This window comes from Fundulus heteroclitus, unplaced genomic scaffold (genome assembly GCF_011125445.2).
Source record: "Fundulus heteroclitus isolate FHET01 unplaced genomic scaffold, MU-UCD_Fhet_4.1 scaffold_70, whole genome shotgun sequence".
Lineage (NCBI taxonomy): Eukaryota > Metazoa > Chordata > Actinopteri > Cyprinodontiformes > Fundulidae > Fundulus > Fundulus heteroclitus.
In genome coordinates this window covers 627,787-652,515 of record NW_023397143.1, presented here as the reverse complement: position 1 = coordinate 652,515, position 24,729 = coordinate 627,787, and the positions used below count along the sequence as shown (strand labels likewise).

The following is a 24,729-nucleotide window of genomic DNA, read 5'->3' as shown; positions in this document are numbered from 1 at the left end:
CAAGTTTGGCTTGTCAGCCATATTTCAGCTTCTGAATCAGAAATAGCAACATAACAAGACACCTCCCACTGGGTGCACCGACACCTCTGTATTTATAAACTACTAATTCTTAAGTTATGAGAACGCTTTCATTTTTGATGTGATGTTGTTAGACTTTAGTAGAGTGTGTATGTATAAAAGCAATACTTTTATTAATTACAGACTGTACCTTTAAATATCTGTTCTTTATCTGTCCAGTGATTCAGTTACACATTTAAAGATGTGTAAGGATTTACTTCATCAGTCAAAATAATTATAGTGACTGGATACAATACACAGGAATAAAAACTTGAAAAAGTATACAATCAGGACTAAATTGAAAATATAAATAAGAACATGTGCAACCAAAATGGAATAAATTGAATCTTTACAATTGTGCTTTTTAGACTGTCCAAAAAAGGTCATGTACAAGAACACAGAAATCTGAGCAAGGAGCAATTGCTGAATGTTGCTGCAAATTCCACCGCAGTTTACATTTTTGAAGGCCAAGGTAAATATATTCATGACATTCATGACAGCCTGTGACTCATCTTTTCCCACTTATGGACTCCATCTTTGAAGAGAGGAACAGAATCAGTCCTGAATCCGTCCCTCAAAGAGAACATTAGGCAAATTATTCAAGTGGTCTGTCCTCATTAGCATAACAGAACAAACAAAACTCCTGTCCTCCTTATTTGTTTCTCTTGCTTGTCTCCTACAGCAAATAAAGGACAAATAAAGAACACAACTACAATTATTAAAAATTTTACAGCTGGATAAATATTTTATCAACTGAAATATAAACGTTTAGATTTTGTCCCCGTTCTCCTCTCTGAGGCGTGCAGATGATGAAAACAAAGCTCAGAGGTAAAGTAAAGCCTTTGTGCATGAAGATAAAATGATCTTCTCAAAACTAGCTTTGGGGTGCTAAGGTGCTTCATGTGCTGCAATAGATGGATTAAAGTATTCTGGAACAATGTACATGATGACTTAACTTCAGTGGGATTTACAGTTTATATCGGGCGACAATTCATGAGTGAAAGAAAGAAATGAAACATGATGTTATGAAGGTGTTTGATTTGAGGTGCAGCTCACTTTAACTTGAACAAAACAGCCCAAAAAGGGCTTTTCATAACAAACACTCATATCTTTTGAGGTCAAGAGTCTTGATAGTTTTGTTCTAAATGGACTTGCACCGTCACCCAGAGGAAATCAGCTCTAAATTACTCTTTCTGTTGAGTAAGCAGTCTGCTCCCTTTTGCTGCTTCGTCAACACCTTTAGCCTGTGAGTGAGTATGATCATAACGGAGGTCATGGTTTGGATCACACGAGATGAGACTTCCATTTGAAAGGAAATAAAAATGTTGACCTTGTAATCTCTTCACAGTGACAGAAATAAATAATGGGGATAAAGAGAGCTGCACAAGTCGGACCTAATACTTAATTTTTCAGGTTATGCAAACCATTTCCAAGGAAAAGGGGCTGATCTGCTTCAGATGGTCTGAGTTAAAGAGGACATATGCTTTTTAATGCCTTTCTTTTCACATTTAAATTATTCAGTTGTGGTCTATGTAAAGTGTAGCGGCAATGCTTTGGTCTGAATTCCTTGTTATTGTTGCCCCACAGGACCCCTCTTTGCCCCACTTCTGAAATATGCCTGAGAGCAAACGACCTCAAAGGGTTATCCTTAAAAGAAGTTGTCAGAATATCTGTCCAATGGGTGTCAAATTTTCTCTTCAAGGAATAATTCTCATTTTGCTAATGTGGATATGCAGAAAAGCTTTTCAAACAACCCATAACTGTTTGGCTTAAGTTTTGGTTGATGCAAACTGTCTCTGTATGCAATAAATGATTGTGTTTAAAAGCTCTGCAATGGAACAGAATAGAAAACCAGTTTTTCCAAATCCACTTCTGAATGCCTTTTGTGACAGAATCTAAGCTGGCCGAGTTCTGACTAAGTCAAGTGACAAACTCAATAACAAGACTGGTCACAATGAAGGATTTCGTTGCCATAAATGTTTTTGTTTGCATCATATGCTTTGTTGCATTCTTTAAATGTTTGGTTGAAGTTCCCGTAAAACTTTTGTTTCGATTTTCATTCACACCTGGAAGTTGTTCAACAGCCCCAGTGACTTTCTTTAAGCAAATCTCCCGGTTCTTAACTTAAAATAAGGAGCCAACAGACATCCGTAAAATCCAATTGCAGCAAATTAAAGGTGGTTCTGAAACTTTTGATTCCCCATAAATCATTTTCCCCTCAAATTAGTGTTAAATATCATGACTCATAGTTAGGCCTCTTTAAGCAAGTAAATCTTGATTAAAATGAAATCTTTGATTAATTTAGATAATATTTTGAACATTAATTTCGCAAGTAGCAATAGAGCGGACTAAGCTGAGTCTGTTTTCTAAAAAAAAATTTCGGGTTTTTTTTACCTTCTGATCAGTAGATATTACTGAATAGATGAGTAGATATTACATGTATAATCACCATTTTCACATCTTTACTTTTTCTTGATTGCTTTGGTGATTTTTTTTAAATAAAGAATTTATATTCTCAGAACTGCTTGTTACTTTCTCAAGCTGTTGCAGAAATTTGTTGTTCATTTTTTTAATATTGCAAATACTTTTGCACAGTTATGCAAACTAGCCAATTGCATTGGTATTGTTCATCAGTTGCCTGCTCTAGGATAATTAAAATGCATTGAATTGCCCCTTTGTTACTTGTTTTCATTGTTTAAATCATTGCATTTAAAACTGCTACACTGATTAACCATAAATTGTCAAGCTAGCATACAAAGGCTAGCAGCATAGGACAACATCAAGGAAAGAAAACTAGAAAACAGATTTTGTTCTCATTAGGGAAACTATTTTGTTTCTCCATTTAGCTTCATAATTAACTAACATTTTCTATTATGTACATCCTTTGCTTTGTGTCATGCACAAAGCATTGTGCTGAATCTCATCAGCCTGTCAGGATGCACCAGTACAAACATAAAATGATTGTTCTTGAACAAGTCTCCTACTGTCAGTGGTGTGTTTTTATTGTTTGCACTACAAATGTTACACTCATTTAATGCCTAAACCCTTTTAACCAAAGAGCTGGTAATGGACTTCCGTTGGAGCAGGAGGCCCCCAATCCCCATTACCATCCAGGTGGAGATAGTGGACTCCAGTAAGTTCCTGGGGGTCCAAATCAATGACAAGTTGGACTGGAAGGACAACACGGATACTGCATACAGGAAAGGGCAGAGCCATATGTATTTCCTACGGAGACTCAAGTCCTTCAATGTGTGCAGAAAACTGTTGGCCGCCTTTTATCAAGCCATGGTGGCCAGTACGTTGTTTTTTTGCTGTGGTGTGCTGAGGTGGAGGCATCAAGGAGGGAGAGAGAGAGATAGGATCAACAGGCTGGTGAGGAAGGCCAGTAGCACGGTGGGTCACAAACTGGACAGTTTGGAGGCATTGGCGGAGCGGGAATTAAGGGATAAGATTAACTGCATCTTACAAGACCCCTCCCACCTCCTCTGTAAGGAGATGTGGCAGAGGGGCAGCACTTTCAGTCAGAGATTGACTCTCCCAAGGTGCAGAACGGAGAGGTTCAGGCGCTCTTTTATTCCCACAGCCACCAGGGCCTAAATGGAAGAAATCAGGCACACACAGGTCCTAGCAGAGATGTTGCACTAATAACACAGGCTTTGTTTTTAGTTATTATTGTTTGCTGTCAGTGATGTTGTTGGAGAGGAGCAGTGATACTGTTAGATCATTTGTCTTGTCTTGAATCAGCTGCTGCTGTGGCAATATGAATTTACCCTTCAGGGGATCAAATAAAGTTTTTATTCTATTCTATTCTGTTCTATTGTTCACTGATATAAATATGTGTTTTTTAGATACAGACTAAAGATTCTGATCATGTTTGTTCACTTTTGAAGAAAAGCCATGATGATTTGTTGTTTGCAAAATGTATTTTCTATAGTATTTCATTGTAGTCAATTAAGGTATCGTTCTCTGCATCATTTTTGTACTGTGTTTTGTGTAATGATTAGTACATTTCTCTCCTTCACTGTTTGAATCCTCGAATCAGTTTACAGTCGGTCCCACCACTAGGGGGTGAAATAACCAACCTCAGAGAACTGATAGTAGGAGAGCTCTGCACTGTAGCGACCTAATACTAAATGTCTGAATGCATTTTCTGTTTTTAATGTGGTTTAGAATAAAGTTCATATCTAGATAGATAGATAGATAGATAGATAGATAGATAGATAGATAGATAGATAGATAGATAGATAGATAGATAGATAGATAGATAGATAGATAGATAGATAGATAGATAGATAGATAGATAGATAGATAGATAGATAGGCTTGAATTAATGATGTATGTTTCCATTCAGTTTCACTCAACATAGAAAAAGAGGCAAGCTTCAACCTAAGAAAGGAGGGGGTACGGTCACGTGGTGTGCCTCTCCAGCCAGTCAGGAGTAAGTGCGCATTGCGATCCTGTGCAGAGGGGTTGTTTTATTGAGGAGCTGCTTGTGATCAATGAGCGAGTAGAGCTGTCCACGGTTCTGAAGTTACGTCTTTGATTGGCTGACTTTTAGTACCAGTGACAGCTCTCGCTTCCTTCTTTGCAAGTGTTGCAAATAACGACAAGCTTGTACCTTGCCACCTTTTTTTCAGCTTCTGTCGGTGTATAGCAAATATTTGGTTTCCACAAATAACCGACAGTGAATGGTTGCACTACAGCTGAAACAATAAAAGCATTGTTTAGAAAAAATAGAAGTCTTAGAAAGATAAAAAAAAATGCAGAAAGCCATTTCTTCACCATATGACTCTGATGCCTAACTTGTTGCTGCCATAAATTCAATAGGCATGGATAATTTGAGCTCAGGCTCTTTTTTATGCCTCACCAGCTCCTCAATCGCGGGTAGTTGGCTGTAATTCCTCTGGGGGATATAACTCTCTTGCTCCATAATAACACAGCCACCAGTGGTCCCATCAGTCTCGTGCTGCACACACAAACCCTGGTCATATGGGTGCTATATATGGGCCAAAACTGTCACAGCGGCTAGTCAGCAAAATGAAATCATAGCTTTAAGGTGCAAGAGAGGTGTACAGTGCCTTGCAGAAATGATTGCTGGTTTTTCCATATTTTATCACATTAAAACCGCAAAATGTAATGTAATGTTGAGATTCTGTGAATTTGTGATGAATGCATTGTCTTGCATAACTGAGTTAGAAATTAAAGGAACTACCTTTGGCATGTCTCTACCAGCTTTTAACATATTTTTGTCCGTTCTTCTTTGCAAAATAGTTCAGATTTAGTCAGATTGGATAAAGAGTCTTTGGGAATGTCCAGAATGCTCTCCAGACCTAAGTCTGCAGGCTCTGTTCGGTGGTTTACTTCAAGGACTCGCCTTTAATTGGCTCTTTTCACCACCTCTGACTAGCTTATCAGACCCTGCAGAAGAAAAGGGTCCATACACCATAATACATTAGCACCACGATATATTCATCCTTTCTGGGTCATTAATCTCTAAAACCACCTTTCACTTCAAACGCACCAGCAAATTGGTTTAGAGTTTTGTTTCTTCCAGCTTAGCACATCTAGAGAAAGAAATTAGTAGTTAATTTAGATATTTGTCATACAAAATACAATAGGTGCAGTCAAAACAACTGTAGTCACACTGAGAATGCCTACAGCCCAGACTTTCAATTTTTTTATCTCACTTATATAATATTTGGCTCTAAACTGTTGTCCTGCTGATTCGTGAACCAGATATGGTCTGTCCTAATGCTATTTTAAAGTTGATTTTTGCAACAGAGGTGACATCGTAGTTTGCTACATTTGTGCCCTGACAATGCAAGGCAACCGGACCCAACGTAGTCTTCGCTTAAGCTACCAGAACAGGACACATAAAAAATACACAAGTGGTGTATATAAACTAATCATTTGATCTCTAAATGCAATTGGTTGCATTGGATTTTAGTTAGTGATATCTGGGTAAAGTTGGACTTTATAGTCCAAATATTGTTATTTTTAAAAGAAAAAAAGTAAAAAAAAAACGTACAATTGTCTTTCCACGTCATAAATATGTGCTTACTTTGTGACATAAAATTCTCAATAGAGCGCAGATAAGTTTCTGACTGCAACTTAAATACGTGAAAAGGTGGATATTGTTAAGGGGCTGTATTTAAATGAGAGGTGGCCAAGTCCAGTCCTCAACAGCTTCTGCAACTTGCAGGTGGCTCGTTGCCAGGCCTGTGCAGAGTTCAATGACATGCTGACGAATTCAGCCATTTAGTTCAGGAGTGTTGGAGAAGGGACGCATCTAAAAGTTGCAGGATAGTAGCTCTTGAGGACTGTACTTGGGCACCCCTGATTTAAAGCAAATAAATCGGAAATGTGCCGGGGACTTGCAGGAACACTTGGCTTATGATGGTGTGTGCAGCGGAAAGGAGATATTTGAATGGAAGGGTATTTCACAACATTAATAATAATGATACCATCACTACTACTAATATTGGTGAAAATAACACATTTTGGTTGTTAAAATAAACAAAGGTGTGTATTTTAGTGTATGCGTGAAAGATTGTTTGTCCTGTTTGTCTATGTGTTGCCCTGCAACAGACTGGCGACCTGTCCAGGGTGTACCCCGCCTCTCGCCCAGTGAACGCTGGAGATAAGCACCAGCAACCCCCGCGACCCCATGAGGGATTAAGCGGGTCAGAAAATGGATAGATGGATGGATGGATGGATGGATGGATGGGTGGATGGATGGATGGATGGATGGAAAAGTAAGAAAATAAAACGAGATTTAAAAAAAAAAAGAATCCAAACAAATTAAGATACATTTTTAATTCTATCGTGGCGCAAGTTTTGTAAATACTTCCCGATAAAAATTAGGCAGGACTCCACGTCCCAACCTTTTTTGTGACGTCGAGACAGTTGTTTTGGTCCCCCCCCCTCCCCGATCGGAGGTCCATCGCTCGCATTCTGCCGGAGCTGAAATGGATCTGCTCATGCAGCGGCTCCGTCCTCCTGTGAGGAGGACCACAACGCCCTTCGTCGGGTGCTCTGTGGTGCCTGACCGCTGCTGTGACGGGCAGCACTGACATGGAAACCCCCTTCCAGCTGCACAACGACTTCTTCCCAGAGCAGCAGCAGCTCCAACACTGTAAGTACCAGCACTATTACTGCGGACGAGACCAGCAGCAGCAGCAGCAGCCGCAGCAGCAGCAGCAGCAGCAGCAGCGCGTCGGCTGGCAGCACGACCAATGCTGTACCTGCAATAGCTGCACCACCTGTGATGCGAGAAAAAGCCTCGTCTTTCGCGGGACGTCGCCGACCACTGTGGGAACTTTGAGGACACCTTCGGAGACGTCGTCGAGGCAAGGCTGCCAGCACAGCACCGCCTGCGACTTCACACCTTCTAGTCATGGTAGTTCATCCAGACATCATCATCATCCTCCTCCTCACCCCAACCACCACCACCAACAACATCAGCAGCAGCAGCAGCAGTATCGGCAGCGGGGCAGCCTTGGGAGCAGCCACAAAGACAGCAACTCCTACAATGAAATAGCCATGAGCAGCTGCAGATACAACGGCGGCGTCATGCGGCCGCTGAGCAACTTGGGCTCGTCCCGCAGAAACATCCACGAGTTTGATTCCGAGTCCCAGCCCCTGCAGCCCATCTCCGCCGCAGATGCGTCGGACAGCCTGGCGTCCAAGCCGGAGAACCATTCCGCCCCGCTGATGCCTTACGCGTCAGGAGACGGAGGGGGAGGCTGCGGCCACAGCGGCGGCAAATCGGGGAAGAAAAAGAACCAGAACATTGGGGAGAAGCTGGGGCACCGGAGGGCCTTGTTTGAGAAGAGGAAGCGTCTCAGTGACTATGCTTTAATCTTTGGGATGTTTGGGATCGTTGTTATGGTTATAGAGACCGAACTCTCATGGGGAGCCTATGGAAAGGTGCGTATTTACTCAAACTTCATGTCCCGCATGGGTAATCTAGTTTCGGCTCTGCTCTGTCACTTTGGATGCAACTCGTTTATATGTATATAGATATATATTTTATATTTAAAAAAAACTTCTTCCAAAAGCGTGGAAGAAAACTCCGCCGTCTTTCTGCACGGTGTCCAAACAAATATAGGCCAACTTTTACCTGTGCTGTCCAACCATGAAGGAGAACCCCAAATGACTGTGTTAAGAAACTGTAATGTCCGAATTAGTTGCAACCCTGAGTTAAGGTCATACTCTGTGTTTTTCATAACTGTGCATGTTGTGTCATCGTGTTTAGTTTTGTTTGGCTTTAGTGTTCTCACTCTTTTGCAGGAATCCCTGTATTCATTAGCTCTAAAATGCCTGATAAGCCTTTCTACAATCATTCTCCTGGGGCTGATTATCATATACCATGCGAGAGAGATACAGGTAATGTTGTAAGCTTTTTTTCTTTATTCTCCTTTTACGTTTTTATCCTTTTTTTATTGTTTTAGCAAATAGATAAAAACCTGTTCACGGTAATAGGCCACGACATAATCCTCTGCTGTGCAGCACTTTTAGGCATAAATCCAGTTGTAGGTGAAAATTCTCAGTCATCCAGGTCATGATCATTCCAAAAAAAGTTAAAAAACAGAACAACTGGACTTGGAACTCCACACTACTCCAGACATTTGAACTAAGAAAGCTTTCTGGATGGGAAGCGCAACGTCTTCAAACTTTGGAAAAAAGTCCAGTTGTCTTGTTTTATTTTTACTTTCTTGGGAATTCCAGTTTTTGACATCGATGATATGGCTCTCTGTCCAGGGTGATATATCCCATCAGGGGGTGGCAGAGTAATTGTTTTCACCCTAAGAATGTTTTCTACTCCTTGTTTTGACGTGCAGTCGATGGGGAAATGGGAAGTATGTGATATTCATACTGCCAATAATAAGAATAGAGCTATACTTTTTACATGCTTTAAAATGATGCAATATTTACAATAAAGCAGCAAAACACAGTTGCCCATCTCAGTGTGTCACATGATTCCTGTCCACACTGTAGTCCAGTTTGTTGGCAGGAATGCAACTTTCACTCAGCTTGCCAGCCACCTTCAAAGCTCAGAACAGCAATAACATATTTATGACCCTTTACATGTTAACGCATGGAGAGGTGACCTAAGCAAAAAGCAGAATTTGCTCATGTTTCCAACCAACTTATAAGCCATGCATTATACAGATGCTCTGCTTGAGTCCAGTACCATGTTCGAATCTAGGCTCCAGGCTCAGAGCAGGGAGTCAGTCTCAAGGCTCTGCTAAGAATGCAGTGTTGTGCAAAATGTTACAGTCAAATGTAGAAACCAAACAAACTTGTTCAGAGAGACCCATGGTAATACTCTGGATGACAGAGAAATTTAAATTTAAAGAATTTTTTTGTTATTTGGCAAATATTTTTATGTTCTACCAAACAGTTTTTATATTATGTTAAGTTTGGTTGTATATTTATTTTTTTCTCCTTGTTGAATTTAAAGATGCCGCTGCTACTGCAGTATAAATTTAAATGGTAATTATTTGGTCAATTCCTAAATATTGTTAGGGCAAGCAACATAATTTCTTAATTCTTTTAAAATAAAATAAAAATTCTTTTAAAATAAGGAATTCATAGCATCCCTTTGAAACTTTTTACTTTATCATTATAATTGCTGTTACCGCAAAGTTTTCTTGGAATACAGTGCTTAAGGTTTAAGGCTATATTGCTTAATCCTTATTAGGAAGTGAACCCCCACCATATTTTGTTCTCCAATTAAGAGAACATGGCCAGTTGCTGGCTAATGCTGGTAAGGTTAGTAAGTCATTCAAAGCTTCAGATCTCGTGCAAAACTAAAATGTGTTTTTTGTTTGTTTGTTTTAGTTTCACTGCAGAAACGGAACTTAAAATAAGTAAAATGTTCTTAAAATTAGCGTATTTGTCCCTGATTTGAGAAGGTAAATAAGATGATTTGCCAGTGGAATAAGAGTTTTGCACTTAAAATAGCAGCAACTTATCTCCATCATCTTGTTTCAAGTGCAGGATGTCTAATTATCTTATTTTAGGGGTCAAAATACTCATCCCATTGGCAAATAATCTTATTTACCTGCTCAAATCAAGGACAAATGCACTCACTTTAAGAACATTTTACTTATTTTAGATCCGTTTTTGCAGTGTTGGATTAGTATTATTTGATTTTGGAGGACCTTGGACTCAATTTGATGAATCTTGATTCAAAAAATAAAGTACTTAAAAGGTTTAAAGCTAAACTGGATTTTCCTTTGCTGAAAAGTGATAGCTGGGGATTGTTTAAGACTTTAGTTCATTTGAAAAATATAATAATAATCATATATTAATAATCATTTTAATGCTTTTGTCATTATTAGCCTTAAATCAAAGAATTATGTTTCTCTGTATTTTTGTCCATCCATCCATATATTTTTGATTTGTAAAACCTTTACTCCAGTTGTAAATACAAAAAAGAGAGATTCTAAGTTTTGTTAAACACATTGTTAAAATATTGCCTCATCTTGTCTCTTGTGCGACATTTATCGTTACATCCCAAATATTCAAGTTGACGACTAATTAATTATGAAAACTGCTAACTTGAACCCCAAATGCACAAGCAGGAGCAAAAAAAGGTAATTGCATTAGTATTGTAACTCTCAGAAGTATAGTTGCTAAAACTACTGAGATATAATTACTAAATCTTGTAACCAGCATCTTTGCAACATAAACTGAGTTTGACCTGAGTTTAAACTCTGTGGTGGGTCTGAGGCACAAAGCACCATTACATCATTGCAAAAAGAGGACAAGCTGCACAGTCTGCTTAGCCTGGCGCGATTATCCAAGAAGTCTTTGAAACCAAATCAGGGTGTTAACCAAACTACTGGTGGAGATTTGTTGCAGATAAAGATGCCAGTATCGGTCTAAGAACTTCAGGAAAATTCATGGGTTTTGCTTTTCATCCAAACGTGGAAGGCTAAAACTTCCTTTTTGTCTTGTTTACAATGCTTTACCTTTTGAGTTAGAGATAGTTGTTCCTGCAAAGATTTTGAAGCTTCTTTAAGATTATAATCAACCTGATTAAATTTTTTTTCAGACATCCAACAGCAAGGAACTTATCTATTGTCAATCTAAAGACAAATACATCTTTGTCCCACAAATCAGACCATATTTGTGAAAGCACGTCACTGCAAACTGTAGCTGTTACCAGTTGTTAGTCATGACAATTTTTAAGGTTAGCTTACAGCAAAAGAAGAATTCCTGTAAGAAAGCACAAATCAATATTTTTTAGTTTTAAGTGATACTGCTTAGTTATTAAGGGGAGTGGTGGCCTAGTGGTTAGAGCAGTGCACTGGTGTTCTGATAAGGTCGCAAGTACCTGGTTCGATACCCACAGCCTGCACCCTGGGTCCCTGAGCAAGACCCTTAACCCCAGATTGCTCCCTGGGTGCCGTACAGTGGCAGCCCACTGCTCCCCAATGGGGATGGGTTAAAAGCAGAGAACAAATTTTGTTGTAATATATTTGTTTTATTCATTGTGTTTCAATGACAATAAATATTATTATTATTATTATTATTATTATTAATGATTGTTAATGATGAATGTTTTATTTTTTTTCGTAGATAGAATTGTTTTGACAAATAAATGTTTTGAATCTGGAGGTGTTGCTGATTCAGGCCTTCAAACTCAGGAATTTGTCTGTGGTTGGGATTGGGCAGGAAGATGGTGTTGCCCAATGTGCCATTCATGCAAGAGCTGGCACCTTGTGAAAAAATCTGTTTGTTTGTTTTTTTGTTTGTTTGTTTGTTTGTTTGTTTTTTTGCTGGTTTGAAAAGTAGATTATTTTAAAATCAGATATTTAAAGCAAATTATATCTCTATGAAGCAAGCATTCGCTTTAAAGTTATTAGGGCTTTTTTTGTTACATATTTTCAATATGTTTTTTTTTCTGAACAGAAACAGATCATGTTTCATAACATTTCAAAAAAATAAATGTCTTAAGTTTTAATTTTACACACATCAAACCTACTTAACAATAGTGAAATGCATATAAAATATATTTCCTCACAGGCCTGAGTAGTATGTCCTTAAGACGCTCCAATACACCTCTTTACCTTGCCTTGCAACAATGTTGTGCTCAGCCTGCCTGTCTTCATTGAGTTCATGCCTATGAAATTAATTGTGTTATTTTCTGCAGAGCAGACACGTGCTGGCTAAAAGGTCTTGTATATCTGAAATATGGGGTTCTTTTTTTATTATTAAATTAAATCAAGAGGAAGGAAAGGCGATGTAAGCAGTTCCTCAAACAGCATCATGTTTAATCATGTTAATGCATTTTCTTATGCATAAATAAAACAATACATTGTGGAATGCCTCAATGGTTATACGCTGATTTTGCTGGTTTCTGTTCGGTTTACGCTTCACTACAATATTAATAGATGCCTTATACTTTTCTATTTTTTGCTTAGATGAAAAAGGTTACCTTTCTTTCTTTCTTTTGATCTAAAGTCACATTATCTGTTAAATGAATGCACGTTGGTAAATTTAGTACTTGCAAATCCCATGGGAGGCTCAATCATGGCATCGTGGCACTGCTTTCAGCGGTGAATCTTTCTTCATAAAGGATGACAGCAAAGCACTGACATCCCTTCCACATGTCCTTTCACTACTGAGGTGTTTGATTTTCCCTGCAGGCAAGTCCAAGTAGATGCTATAAATTAGAAGAAAAATTGAATGTGCAGAGAATTTCACAATTCTCTGCACATTGAACTTAAACATGGCATACATTACTAGATCCAAAACACATGAAAATGATAGAAAAATATTGTCATCGTTTGGTTTCCGAGCCTTTAGATTCACAAGGATCTGTGTTGATTTTGCTGAGGGGGTGATGGGTTGGTTGTTCTGTTGATGTGGGATTTTTGGATCCTGAGAATTTCCTTGAGGCATTTAGTGGGAGAACAGCATGCTGGTAAAGCCTATATGGTCTTGTATGACCAAAGCAATATCTCTGTCCATGTTCCTGGCACAAAGTCAAACTAGTTACCAGTGTGGGTCGGACTCCAGAGGTCTCTCCTGTCACTGATCCTCCCTGTGGTGTTCATGGACAGGCTCTCAAGGCATAGTTTTGTCTGACTTAGGAAGATTGGTAATTATCTGTTGTTTTTGCAAAGGATGTGGATCCGTTGTCATCTGTAAGACACTGTATATAAGTACCAAACTTTGCTTTCTCACTGTCTGACATTAAATCAGACTAGAGCCATTCCGTTTCAGTCAGTTTTGATGGCTAATATAATTTTTTTTGGCTGTGTCTCGACATTTTTGTTGGAAAATCGACCCCAAAAATAAAATAAAAGACCTTGTGGCTGAAGCCGGCAAGGGAATCTCATTGCCCTTAATTAAACAAAATCCTGTACAAATATGGACTGAAAGGCCACTCTGAGGGGAAGAAGCCACAACTTCAAATGAGAAAGTCAAATTACTATTCGCAAATGCAAATCTGTAGGAATTATAATACGTCGAAGCAAATGGGGCAGTGCAGGACGCTTGTCCTGCACTGCCCCATTCGCTTGCCCATGACTGTGTCTCCGGCGGTAGACCGGCAGTAGACCGTGTTTATTTTGGTCAGACCTACGCATTGAATTCAGGCGAAAGTCATTAGTCAGACTGGAAAGGAGACATGGTAGCAAAGTAAAACACATCCGCTTTGGGGAAAATTTCAAAGTAAAGTTTTCTACCCATATGCACTTACCTACGATAGGAGCACAAAAAGTACGGAAGAAAGTAAAAAGCAAAATGGCAAGCTTGTTTTGAGCTTGTTTGTGCAGCAACTGGCATTTTGTGATTATTGCCATACTGGCTGGTGTTCATGCCTTCTGCATTTCTGGTATATACTCCCATGTGAATACTTAGTATTGCAAGTCTGGTGGAAACCTCTAGTCGGAGGTTTTCACGTCTAGTGTGTGTTTTGAAGAAATATGATTGGAGCAGTTAGACGGATCCAGAGTGTTTTAGCCTTTAACACCAGAGTTAGGGTTAATGGCAGTCTATGGCCATAGCGACTATCATTACACTTGAAACGAGAAGATATCATCTCAACTGTGAAGTACAGAGCTGCAGCATCATCATTTTCCTGCACATGGGACTGGGTTGTTTAACCGAATAGTTTGCAATAAAGGGAACACAGGGCCGAAATACTGGAACAATAGCTCAAAATATCAGCTAAAAAGTTAAACCCTGGGCTCCGATGGGTTTTCCAAATGAACAACATCCATATGATATCACCAAATTAGTCATGAAGTGGTTTAGGGACAAAAAAGTGAGTGTTTTGGATTGGTCTACACAAAGCTCTGATCTCAGTCCAACAGAAATGTTGTTGGCAGAGCTGAAAAGGTGTCTGTGAAAAAAGACCCACAAACCTGATTCCGTTACTCCAGTTCTGTCGGGAGCAAATGGCCAACATAGCAGAAAAACTTGTGACAACCATTTGGAAGGATACACAAAATGCTTGACAATTCAGCCAAATACTGTGGAAATATATCTTCTGAATTTGAGGAAAGTAATATAATTCATCCAAAAAAAAAATAATTCACACTCAATATTTTAGCATTTAGCACATAGAAAAATATTTTGGTAATCCATTTGACCTTAAACAGTTAACGTTTATTGTGTTTTAATGTCAGTGAAGGAGAAATAAATAGTTTCATCCATTTATGTAACTGTATGTGAACATCTGGTTTCAGCTATGTGTTATGAATCTTTTTTTTTGTATAAAAGTATTACCTAAATGAATTAATACAATTTTTCTTTTTACTATAAAAATGCCACCGAAGCGCTCATTTCCCCCTTGCTATCTCAGGAACGCTGAAATGCTCGTTTTAGCTAGAAAACCAGCTCCTCTCGTCCTGCCTTTTGTTGTCAGCCACTGCATATTTACCCCGCAGGAAGGCTGCTCAAACCTCTTTGATCCAAGCTCTTCCGACAGTCGCATCAAGAACTAAAGCATGTTTCACACCAGATAGCTTTCTCTTCACAAAGAGTGTGTTTTTTTTTCATGTACTAACCTAAAAAAAAAAAAATTGCAGTAATTGTTTGCAACAGAGTTGATTACTATAGCTCAGTTTTCAATACAAATACTCTATAACTGTACTCTGGAGACAAATCAGAAAATGTCATCACGTCTTACTTACTTACTTACTTACTGCTTGTCTCGGGGTCTTGTAAATGTAAAAGCTGATGGGAAGCTCTGTCTTGCACTTCATCAAGCCCCCTTGGGATGTAACCATCATCTAGTTCCCTTTTGCTGTTTAAATCCAGCTCAAAGTGTTTATGCTGCGACTTCCATCACACCAGCTGCTCCTTTCCTTCCTCGCCTCAGGCTCTTTTGTGCCTGTTGTTGCTACTCTGTCAATACCCGTTTCCTGCAGACTAACATATGTGCTGGCACACGCACACACATACGGATGCACATACACGGATGACTTAATTCCACATTAGTCTCGATCAGGACACCCATGTAAGCAGTCTTGCCGATGTGCGCGTTTCATTTTTGATGTTCTCTGTGCTTTTGTCTGGGCAGGAAATGTGATAAAATGGCCGATTAAAAACGCTGAATAAAAACCTAAACTTGTAGCTTTTATATGCAGCATTTGGTCAAATAAGTAAAAGTCCAGAGTTACTAGTTCAAGAATTAAAATCAACATGGATTAAGGCATAAATAAATAAAGGACTTTATAACACGGCTAACAGGACAGCCAAGAGTGTCCAAGTTTCAACCTGCTAGCTGGTGATTTTATAAAAGGGTTAAAGAATTTAGAGACAGTCCGTTTTTTTTTTCTACCACATCCATGTTCTGCAACACAACAATGGCAGTAAAACAAGCCAGCAGCATTATGCCGCCACCGCGTGCTCCACCCTTACAATATTCCTAGATTTGAAAGCCTCACATAGTAATAATAGTAATAGTAATATCATCTTTGTTGTCATTGAAACATACATTACAATGAAATTTGTTCTCTGCTATTAACCTATCACCAGTGGGCTGCCATGTGCGGCGCTCGGGGAGCAATCAGGGGTTAAGGGTCTTGCTCAGGGACCCAGAGTGCAGGGGATCGAACCGGGTACTTGCATCCTTCTCTGAGTGCAAGCACTAACCACTCGGCCACAACCCCCCCGATGTGGCTCACATCGAGTCTTTCAAACACAATTCTTGTCATTGTTGCCAAATAACTGTTCTTGTCTTGTCTGACCATAATACATCTCTGCAGAAGACATTTGGCTGTTCCATGGTAGCAGCTGCAAATTTTAAGTCAGCATCCTCCCAATCCCTGACGACCTAAATCTGGCTTCACAGTAGATTATTGATTATGCTTTTCTAGTACCTCCAGTTCATGGCAAGTTTGAGTCCTGGAGGTTCCTGGGTTATGTATGGACGTTGTAACAAATTTCCTTTAATTTTAACAATTTAACAGTTTGACAGATGGTTGGAACTTGGGCGCTGTTCCCATCGGGACAATGATTGAACATTTATGTCCAAATTGGATTTAGAATGGGTAAAGCTGGCTAACATTACGCTTCTGCAACTGCCCTCATCCTTAAGTCTATTAAAAATGTATAGACGCTACTTGAAATCTCGGTTTGTGCCAGGGAACCAACCAATTTCTATTAACTCTACTCATTCTGCCAAGAGAAGTGGTCCAATATCAAGCCAAAATTATTCCAGAACGGTGTTGATTACTACAACAAGCATTTCACTGAGGTGCAATTTGCTAAGGGGCATTTATGCCAATGTTAGTAGGGGAGTATGTATATATTTGAACCTGTATGTATAATTCTGACCCCTGCGAGAGTCGGTGAACATCCACAACACCCTAACTTGTACATCACATTCTTCTAGAAATCAGTGTGGTTGCAAGTTGTTTGTTATATAACCTGTCCACTCTGTAAAAACATGCTTCAAATAAATCGCAAATGTTGAAATTATTAGCATTCATCCCCATGATGACGTTACGTAATCTTCAACTGGAGAAGAGTTAGAAGGGAAATAAAGATACTAATCAGATAATTTGATCGCTGCTGGATAAAACCAGCTGAGTGACTTGAAAGTCTGTAAGGAAAGCAAAGAGAAACCATCCAAGCACAGTTGGCTTGTGTTTTAACTACACAGCCATCAGACAGCAACCAGCCCCATCCTTTAACATTAAAATCTATAGTTGCTGGATTCAAGTAGAGATGGAGGCAAGAGATTTTTTATGAGTATGTTTAATTTTATTTTAAGAAAAGTTCCCACAGAAGCAATGAAGGTATTATGTAACTTGTTACAAGATGAAGAATGAACTGTTGTGGTAGATTGGTTGGGGAAATATGTTCACTCTTCCTCTTAATGATTGCAGGGATACTAACATTACAAAACAAACCTAATAGATGTAAAGACTAAAAGGGAACGTGCATGCAGAAATGCACTCTTAACTTTAGGTCTCCTGTTCTACACACGAGTCTCCAATCATCCCTCCGATTTAATGCGATGGTTCCTTTTTTTCTTTTTTTTTACCCTCACCTCATTTCTCTTCACAAAAGTGGCAACATGTTTGCAGTGTTGCAAAATAGATTTCTGCCTCTTAAGAGCGCTCTTTCCTCCCCCTGCTCCTGCAGTGAAATGGATTATGCATGCACATTCGTGTGTACTCACAGATGCCTGTCAGATGTTGAGGCATAAGTCAGGCTGATGAAATGTTTCCCCTCACCATTTCCAGCAATCTCAACGCTGATCTCCTTGTCAATCTCTGGGAAAGGTTTTACAACGCTAACAAGTTCCCCCCCCCCCCCCCCCCCCCCCCCAGAGTAGCTGAGAACTCCCAAGGTTGGGTCAGGCGGGATGGAGGTTCGACACCAGCTGCCGCTCTCATTATTTGGGGATACGTCTGCTTTGCTGTGGCAGAGATGGCTGACTTACTGAAGCAGTGATATAATAAAAACAAATCAAAACATCAATTTTGTGGGCCACATTTAATGGCACTCTTGATAAAGACGTCCAAAACATCATGACCATAAATGAAACTATTATTGCAGTTGCGTAAATTCACACTGTAAAAATAAAAAATAAAAATACAACCTTTAATTTGAGCACATCTGTTTAGTTGGGAAGAATCCAGTTTTAAAAATGAAATATTTTTAACAAAAATTGTTACCCCTACCTGGCACCTCAAAATAAATGTAACTGGAGTTTTTTTTTTTTTATTTTAGTCTTTATTGTGATAAATAGACCATGCCATTGTTGAAATTAGATTTTCACATACTGTAGGGCCACATTGGTATATATAGCTTTTTTTCTCTAAATAAATGTAATCATTTCAAAATAGCATTTTGTGTTTCTTTGGATTATCTTTGTCTAATGTAAAAATGGGTTTCATTTGAAACATCTAGGTGACACAAAAGCAAAACTGAGTAAAATTATAAGGGGACTAACGCTTACTCCTAGTGTCGTAAAATAACTTGTATAAAACATTAAATTTTATGAATCTTTTGTGTGAGATTATGCCACTATAATAAAGATTGATCTAAATAAAGCCGTACCATGTGGTCTGCTACATCCAAAGTTAAAATGTCCATAGATATATTTATTAATTTCATTTATTTGCAGTTCACTTTATCATGTCAATTTTCTGATCCAGAACACTGACATTTTAGGATTTACACCAGCTATTTCTTGACTTCTGAGTGAGTTCGGTGCGTTTGCAGCAAAGCATGAATATGAGTCTGTAGCTCTGTCCTAACTTTGACGTCTCGTTGCCTAAACCCGATACGAGCTGCAAGGAGCCGGGATCCTCTTCTTGCCGTCTGACAGCTGATGAGCTGAGCCCTTTTCTGAGCAGACACAAACTCACATCAAGGACGTCTTTGCTCGGGGGCATCCGTGTTGAGGATACGATGTCTCCCTTCACCTCGTGGTGACAGCTTTACTAAGTTTTTCTCAAACGTACACAAAACGCTTTGTGCGGCCTGTTCTGTTTTTAGAAAAGTTGCTGCTGACACTTACACAGTGTTGCACTTTACGGTCCACAAGAAAGATAACACAGCACAGTGTCTGAACTTGCACCACAAAATCCTGCCAAGACTGAACTTGACCGCTGTTGTCGAATCACCCGCCACCCCCACTCCCCCTCCACTCCACTCCCTCTTAGTGCTGCCCTCTGTGTCAGAGATATGCTGCAACTTGCAGGAGGCGCTCTGCATTTCTCAAAGTGAAATCTGTCCTCTCCCTGAGAGTCCAGACAGGAGTCAGATAACCACCGCTGGCTGGTGACCTCAGCTTTCTCGCTGAGTGTCCAAGCCTTCAGCAGCAGAGACACCCAGCCGTGCCAGTCCTAAAGATTATTTATTGATGGTATTTACTGCATGTGACTTTAAACATTCAGATGATTTTGGATTATTAATGTGCACAACTGGGCTGCAGCCCCGGCTCTGTGAAAGACAGGCAGATTTATTCACTCTGACTCTGGAATATTTGCTTGAGTAGACGAAATTCTGAATGCAAGTTTGAGAGTTGGTCTCGGGAAACAAAAGCAAACTGAATCTGCAGCAGCCTCAGATTTACTCTGCAAAGTGACTTCTTAGTGGCTCGCTTTGATAACATAAATAAAGCATTGCATTAATGCCTAATTGGACTGAACCTCTCAACCTAATTTACTAATGAGACTGAGCGATTTAATTCTCAATGACAAGATATATGTTTCCAGCTCCACATTACACAGATTAAATATTGAGCCGTACTCCATTAGTTTTATTAGGAGTTGCAAAACCAGTAACTAAACTAACCAGTGTTTCGACTGAAGTTCTCCCAAACAGCTCCAGGTTCCTGCAGCAAATAAAGCTTGAGACATATTCAGCTGTGCTGTATATCAGCCTGACACGTATAAACCTCTATGGGGATGAGAAATGGGGCATGCACTCTCGGTGATTAGACTGTATTTTGAGTCTATCAGAAAACAAGCTGACTATCTGAGAGGAGCCATGGATGAATGACTGTGCCTTCAATGAGAACTGCTGTACCGACTGCTTGCTTTGTTGCACAAACCCAGGGATTACTCTGAGTGCTCTTTTACTTTACTGTCAAAACGAGGCTGTAATATTAGGAAAATTGAAAATACTGTAAACAATGTTTTCTTCTATGAAAGGCTGCTTGAGAGTCAAGGCTCAGAGTTGAGCCGTTTTTCAACGTCGTATTTTTCCTGGCATATCTCCAAACACTTCTTATGTGGGTCCCAACATGAGATTTTTAAAAGCTTACTGTAAAACTTCATGTCCTGTCACGCCAGAGAATGATGTTTATTTTATGAAGTGCCCTTGTTTTCTATATTTGTGGGAGGAAAGGTGTAAAATTAGTTTTTGTTTTTTTTCTTCTTCCTAACCTGATGATCACCTGAACGTCTCAGGCTGAAGTTTAATGCTCTGAGCAGTGCACACTATATGACCACAAGTAGTTATATAATTAAAAATTAGTTAAAATAATCTAGATTAGGCCCAAGCCGCCTGCCCCGTGTGTCAGCTCCAAACATTTGTTATGCTGAGGTGGTGAATGTTCATCAGCGTAGACAGAGCGTCCGCTTACTGTGGTGTAAAACTATAAAACAATATTGTGTTATTGTTGTGACATTTGGATGCACCTACTTTCTTTGCAGTGGATTTGCTTCATAATCTCTTCCCAAGAATCGATTCAGAAATCTGAGAGGGGCCTAGTCATCGAAATTAACCAAAATCATTCCTGATTAAAGGATTATTTTAATTTTGTGCCTTTCTTACCTAAGCCATGAATTTCATAATTTCATGCATAATTTAATATTTTCTCCGACATCTTTTATGGGGCGCTGCACCTTGGCACAGTTGGTAGCACTTTTGCCTTGCAGCAAGAAGGTTCTGGGTTCAAATCCCAGCCTGGGGTCTATCTGCATGTTCAGCCTCTACATGGCGGTGTTCTCTCCAGTAACTTTGGCTTCCTCCCACAATCTAAAACATGCCTGTGCGGATGTTTTGGGAAAATCCCTTACCCTGTACGGATAAGTTGGATAACCTTAAGAAGAATATTTCCAGATACCTACAGTACTGAGTCAAATCTCTGAAAATAGATTTTTCGATGACCTGACATGACCTGAAAAGTAACAGCTGAGCTGAGATTTTGCCTCACTCCCTTTCGCAGACAGCCCGGGGCAGCGCCTGTCACGGTGGTGAACGAGCAGATCGCTCTGACAGAAATGTGACAGATATACATGTCGCGAGAACAACCTTTTAACACCATGGTCAGCTGAGAGGAGACTTGTAGTTGTACGTGGCACCGGCAGCTTATTTTAACTCAATGTTTCCATCCACTGCACTCATGGTGTGATCGGATGTGGTTGTGTTTTTATTCCTGGGGGGGTTTATTGCTTCTTTCTAAACAAGTTGTCTTTGCAATATCAAACCTTCTATAAAAGCATATCAGTGATCACAGATATCAGTGTAAAGAAGCCTAACTTTACTTTATGACAGTCCCGTGGGCCAGTGGTGGGCTCTCAGGTACCCCTGTCCTGCATGTTGTAGGTGTCTTCTTTCTGCCACTCACCTGACTTAAATAAATGGATGATTGAGAGGCTTCTGTAATACTTCAGCATGCAGAGGAATTCAATCAATCATTTGAATCGGGTGAGTTGGAACAGAGAAACATCTGAAACATGCAGGACAGGGGTACTTGAGGACCAGGGTTGGGAACCACTGCTGTGGGGGATTAAATTCAAATCATTTAAAATATGTAATTCAAGACAAACTTTATCGTCCCCAGGGGAAAATTTGTTTTGCAGCCAGCGAGAACAAATGCAGAGGAAGCATAAACGCAGCCCTCATGGTACAGCCAGAGTTTAAACGCAGACTACTAGAGTCTCTATGTGGGCCCATCAGGTCAAATTATTAATGAGACTGACACTAACAGTGAAGGATTAAACTCATAGATAATTAAGGGCGAAAGAGCTCTGCGTGAAAAGAAGAAGCTGCCATTCAGAATTGTTTTCAAGTTCCCCAAGCGTCGGATCTATTTTTTCATTCATGTGTTAGGGATTTAAAAAAAAAAACGAAAAGGGAAACAGCTAAAAGTTAAACCAAAGCATCATAATAGAACAAATCAATAGAACATTGGGGCTACAGCCATCTTTTACATGCATTACATGCAGACATGCTAACTCCCTTATGACTTTTGGATAGATGTAGCTGAATTTAAGTAAATATAAGTTACTACAGATAGTAAGGATGTGGCAAAAGGCAGAGAGTCAGAAACATGTCAGTACTTAGAAAGCATTCCTACTGGTATTTGTAAATCAATATCACCTGGATTATTATTGACTGATAAGCTATAAAAAGCTTTCTCATTACCAACACATTGCACAGAGTGGTAAAAGAAAGGAGTCTCTGACAAAGGACTCTTACTGTCGCAACACATATTAACGGCAATGTTAGAGCTGTATTGCTATATTTCTGTATGTTCCAGCGAAGGTCTTTGGAGCCATAATCTGAAAGTAGAAAGAATATCCTTTTACCTTAAATAAGCCACAGCCAGATGCACCTGCTAAGATTTTGACCCCTTATAAGGAGTCAAAAGAAAATCTAAAAAGATGTTCAAGAACCAATAAGTCAGGATAGACCTGGAAGAAGCAGCTTCAGTTTTTCCGGCGAAAGCAATAATTAACGCCACACCCTCTATGAACAATCACTGTGCAAGACTATATAGCAGGAGTCAACACATCAAGAGGCACTACTTAAATTAATCCCACTAATGGGATACAAAGGTTGTAGGTGTGAAGTTTCCACAGTCAGCGTTGATTTTGGGGGGCCATGTCATGTGCTGGTGTTGGTCCACTGGGTTTTCTGAAGTCAGGAAACCAGGAAATGTAATCGCACTTCATGCTTCCTTCAACTAACAAACTTCATTGAGACGCTGATTTCATTTTCCAGTAGGAACTGGGAACCTGCCCACACTGCTAAATGTACCAAAAGCTGATTCGGTGACCGGGGTCTTACAGTGCTTGATTCACCAGCAAACCGGTGTGACCTGAACCTCATAGAGAATCTATCGGGTATTGTCAAGAGGAAGATGAGACACCAGACCCAACAATGCAGATGACACGAAGCCCACCATCAAAGCAATCTGGGCTTCTATTACACCTCAACAGAACCACGGGCTGATTGCCTCCATGCCACGCAGCATTGATGCTGTATATTATGAAAAAGGAGGTCCAATCAGGTATTGAGAGCATTGAAACTAAGATACTTTTGAGAAGCCTGATATTTTACTGTTAAAAAAAATCCCTTTTATTGATCTTATGTAAAAATCTAATTTTATGGGACAATGAGAATTTGGGGGTTTCCTGATCTGTAAGCCATGATCAACAAAATCTCCAGAAAGCAAGGCTTGAAATATTCCCCTCTGTGTGTGAAAATCTGTATAGTATAAGATTTTAACTTTCTAAAATGAGTCACAAATAATTTGGAACTTTTTCTTGTTCTAATTTTTGAGGCGTAACATTTTTACCCATTGCACACCATATGATGTCCAATTAAGTCTGGCTGCCACAGTTTTGTTTTGTTTTTCAGAAATATAAAAAAAAGTTTGTAACATTGGCATCACAAATCTAAAAGAACACTATGTTTTGCACAAGCATATGGCTATGAAACTTTTGCATGGTTTACACCTACGACCCCAACAGTATCGCTGAATAATCAGTTCAAGACAACCAGGGCAGCTTTTGGCACACTCTTTCTCAATTTCTCAATTTGCAAGGTGATTAAAAATATGCTTGTAAAAGGTTCACTTTTCTCCCATTTTTATCAAGTAGATATATTGTCTAAACTAAATCCCTGAGCAAGAAAAGAAAGAATGGTTGATGTGAAAAGTCCAAGTTTCACGAAGCTACTCCTTTTTGCATGTTCATACTAGAATGACTTGGAAAGTTATTGCCCAATGACCCTGATGACAGCCACAAGCCAAAACGCGTTGGTGAGCAAATTAAGTTGTTTCCTTGTGCTGGAGTCTTCCCGTCACCAGATATTTGACCCTCTCCGTGCACTTAGGGAGCTGGTGAAGGTGTTCCAGAAACATTTGTATGACTGCTATTGTATTCAGATGTTTTATTATATATTCATCTATGATTATCTTTTATCATAGTCTCTAAAAGCTTTGCACATCTAGAGACTGAAATTTTACCCATATTTTCTTTGCAAAAATCTCAACCTCAGTCAGATCGAGAGGGAACATCTGTTAAGACGATTTTCATATTTTTCCACATATCTTGAATTTAATTTAGAACTGGCCTTTGGCTGGGACATTCTAACATATAAATATGCCTTAATTTATATGACTGGCATCCCTATCCAAGCTAAAGTAAAAGCACGTTCAGGGTGATGTGTGGTGTTAGTTTTCTCTCAGGCAAAGCATTGTGCATGTAAGCCACAAGGCTCGTCTCTTTTCACCATAGCACCTTTTTACATATATTTGTATTTACACAGCAAAGATGGCTTGAAGCAAACTTCTTTTGGCTTTTTTTCAACAAGGGGTTTCTTTTTGCCAGTATTTCACAAAGGCCCACCTGAGCTTGTGGATTTCTGCAGCTCCTCCAGAGATAACGTTGACCTCACGATTGTTTCTCTGATCAATATTCTCCTGACCTAGCCTGTCAGTATTTGTGA

At 39.5% G+C, this 24,729-nt stretch overlaps 1 protein-coding gene across 5 annotated transcripts in view; it reads left to right on the top strand.

Annotated features, from left to right (window-relative positions):
* Positions 1 to 6,987: 6,987 nt before the first annotated feature.
* kcnn2 (potassium calcium-activated channel subfamily N member 2) overlaps positions 6,988 to 24,729 on the top strand; it is a 44,214-nt gene continuing 26,472 nt past the window's right edge. For 4 of the 5 annotated variants that reach the window (XR_004930228.1, XM_012876368.3, XM_036133908.1 and 1 more), the window contains exons 1-2: positions 6,988 to 7,986; positions 8,350 to 8,445. Coding sequence is in view for 4 of the 5 variants with exons in the window: in XM_012876368.3 (XP_012731822.2) it covers positions 7,132 to 7,986; positions 8,350 to 8,445 (951 nt within the window). In the remaining variant the exon portion in view is untranslated. The remainder of the gene's footprint in view (positions 7,987 to 8,349; positions 8,446 to 24,729) is intronic. The other variant, XM_021323526.2, reaches the window with a different exon arrangement.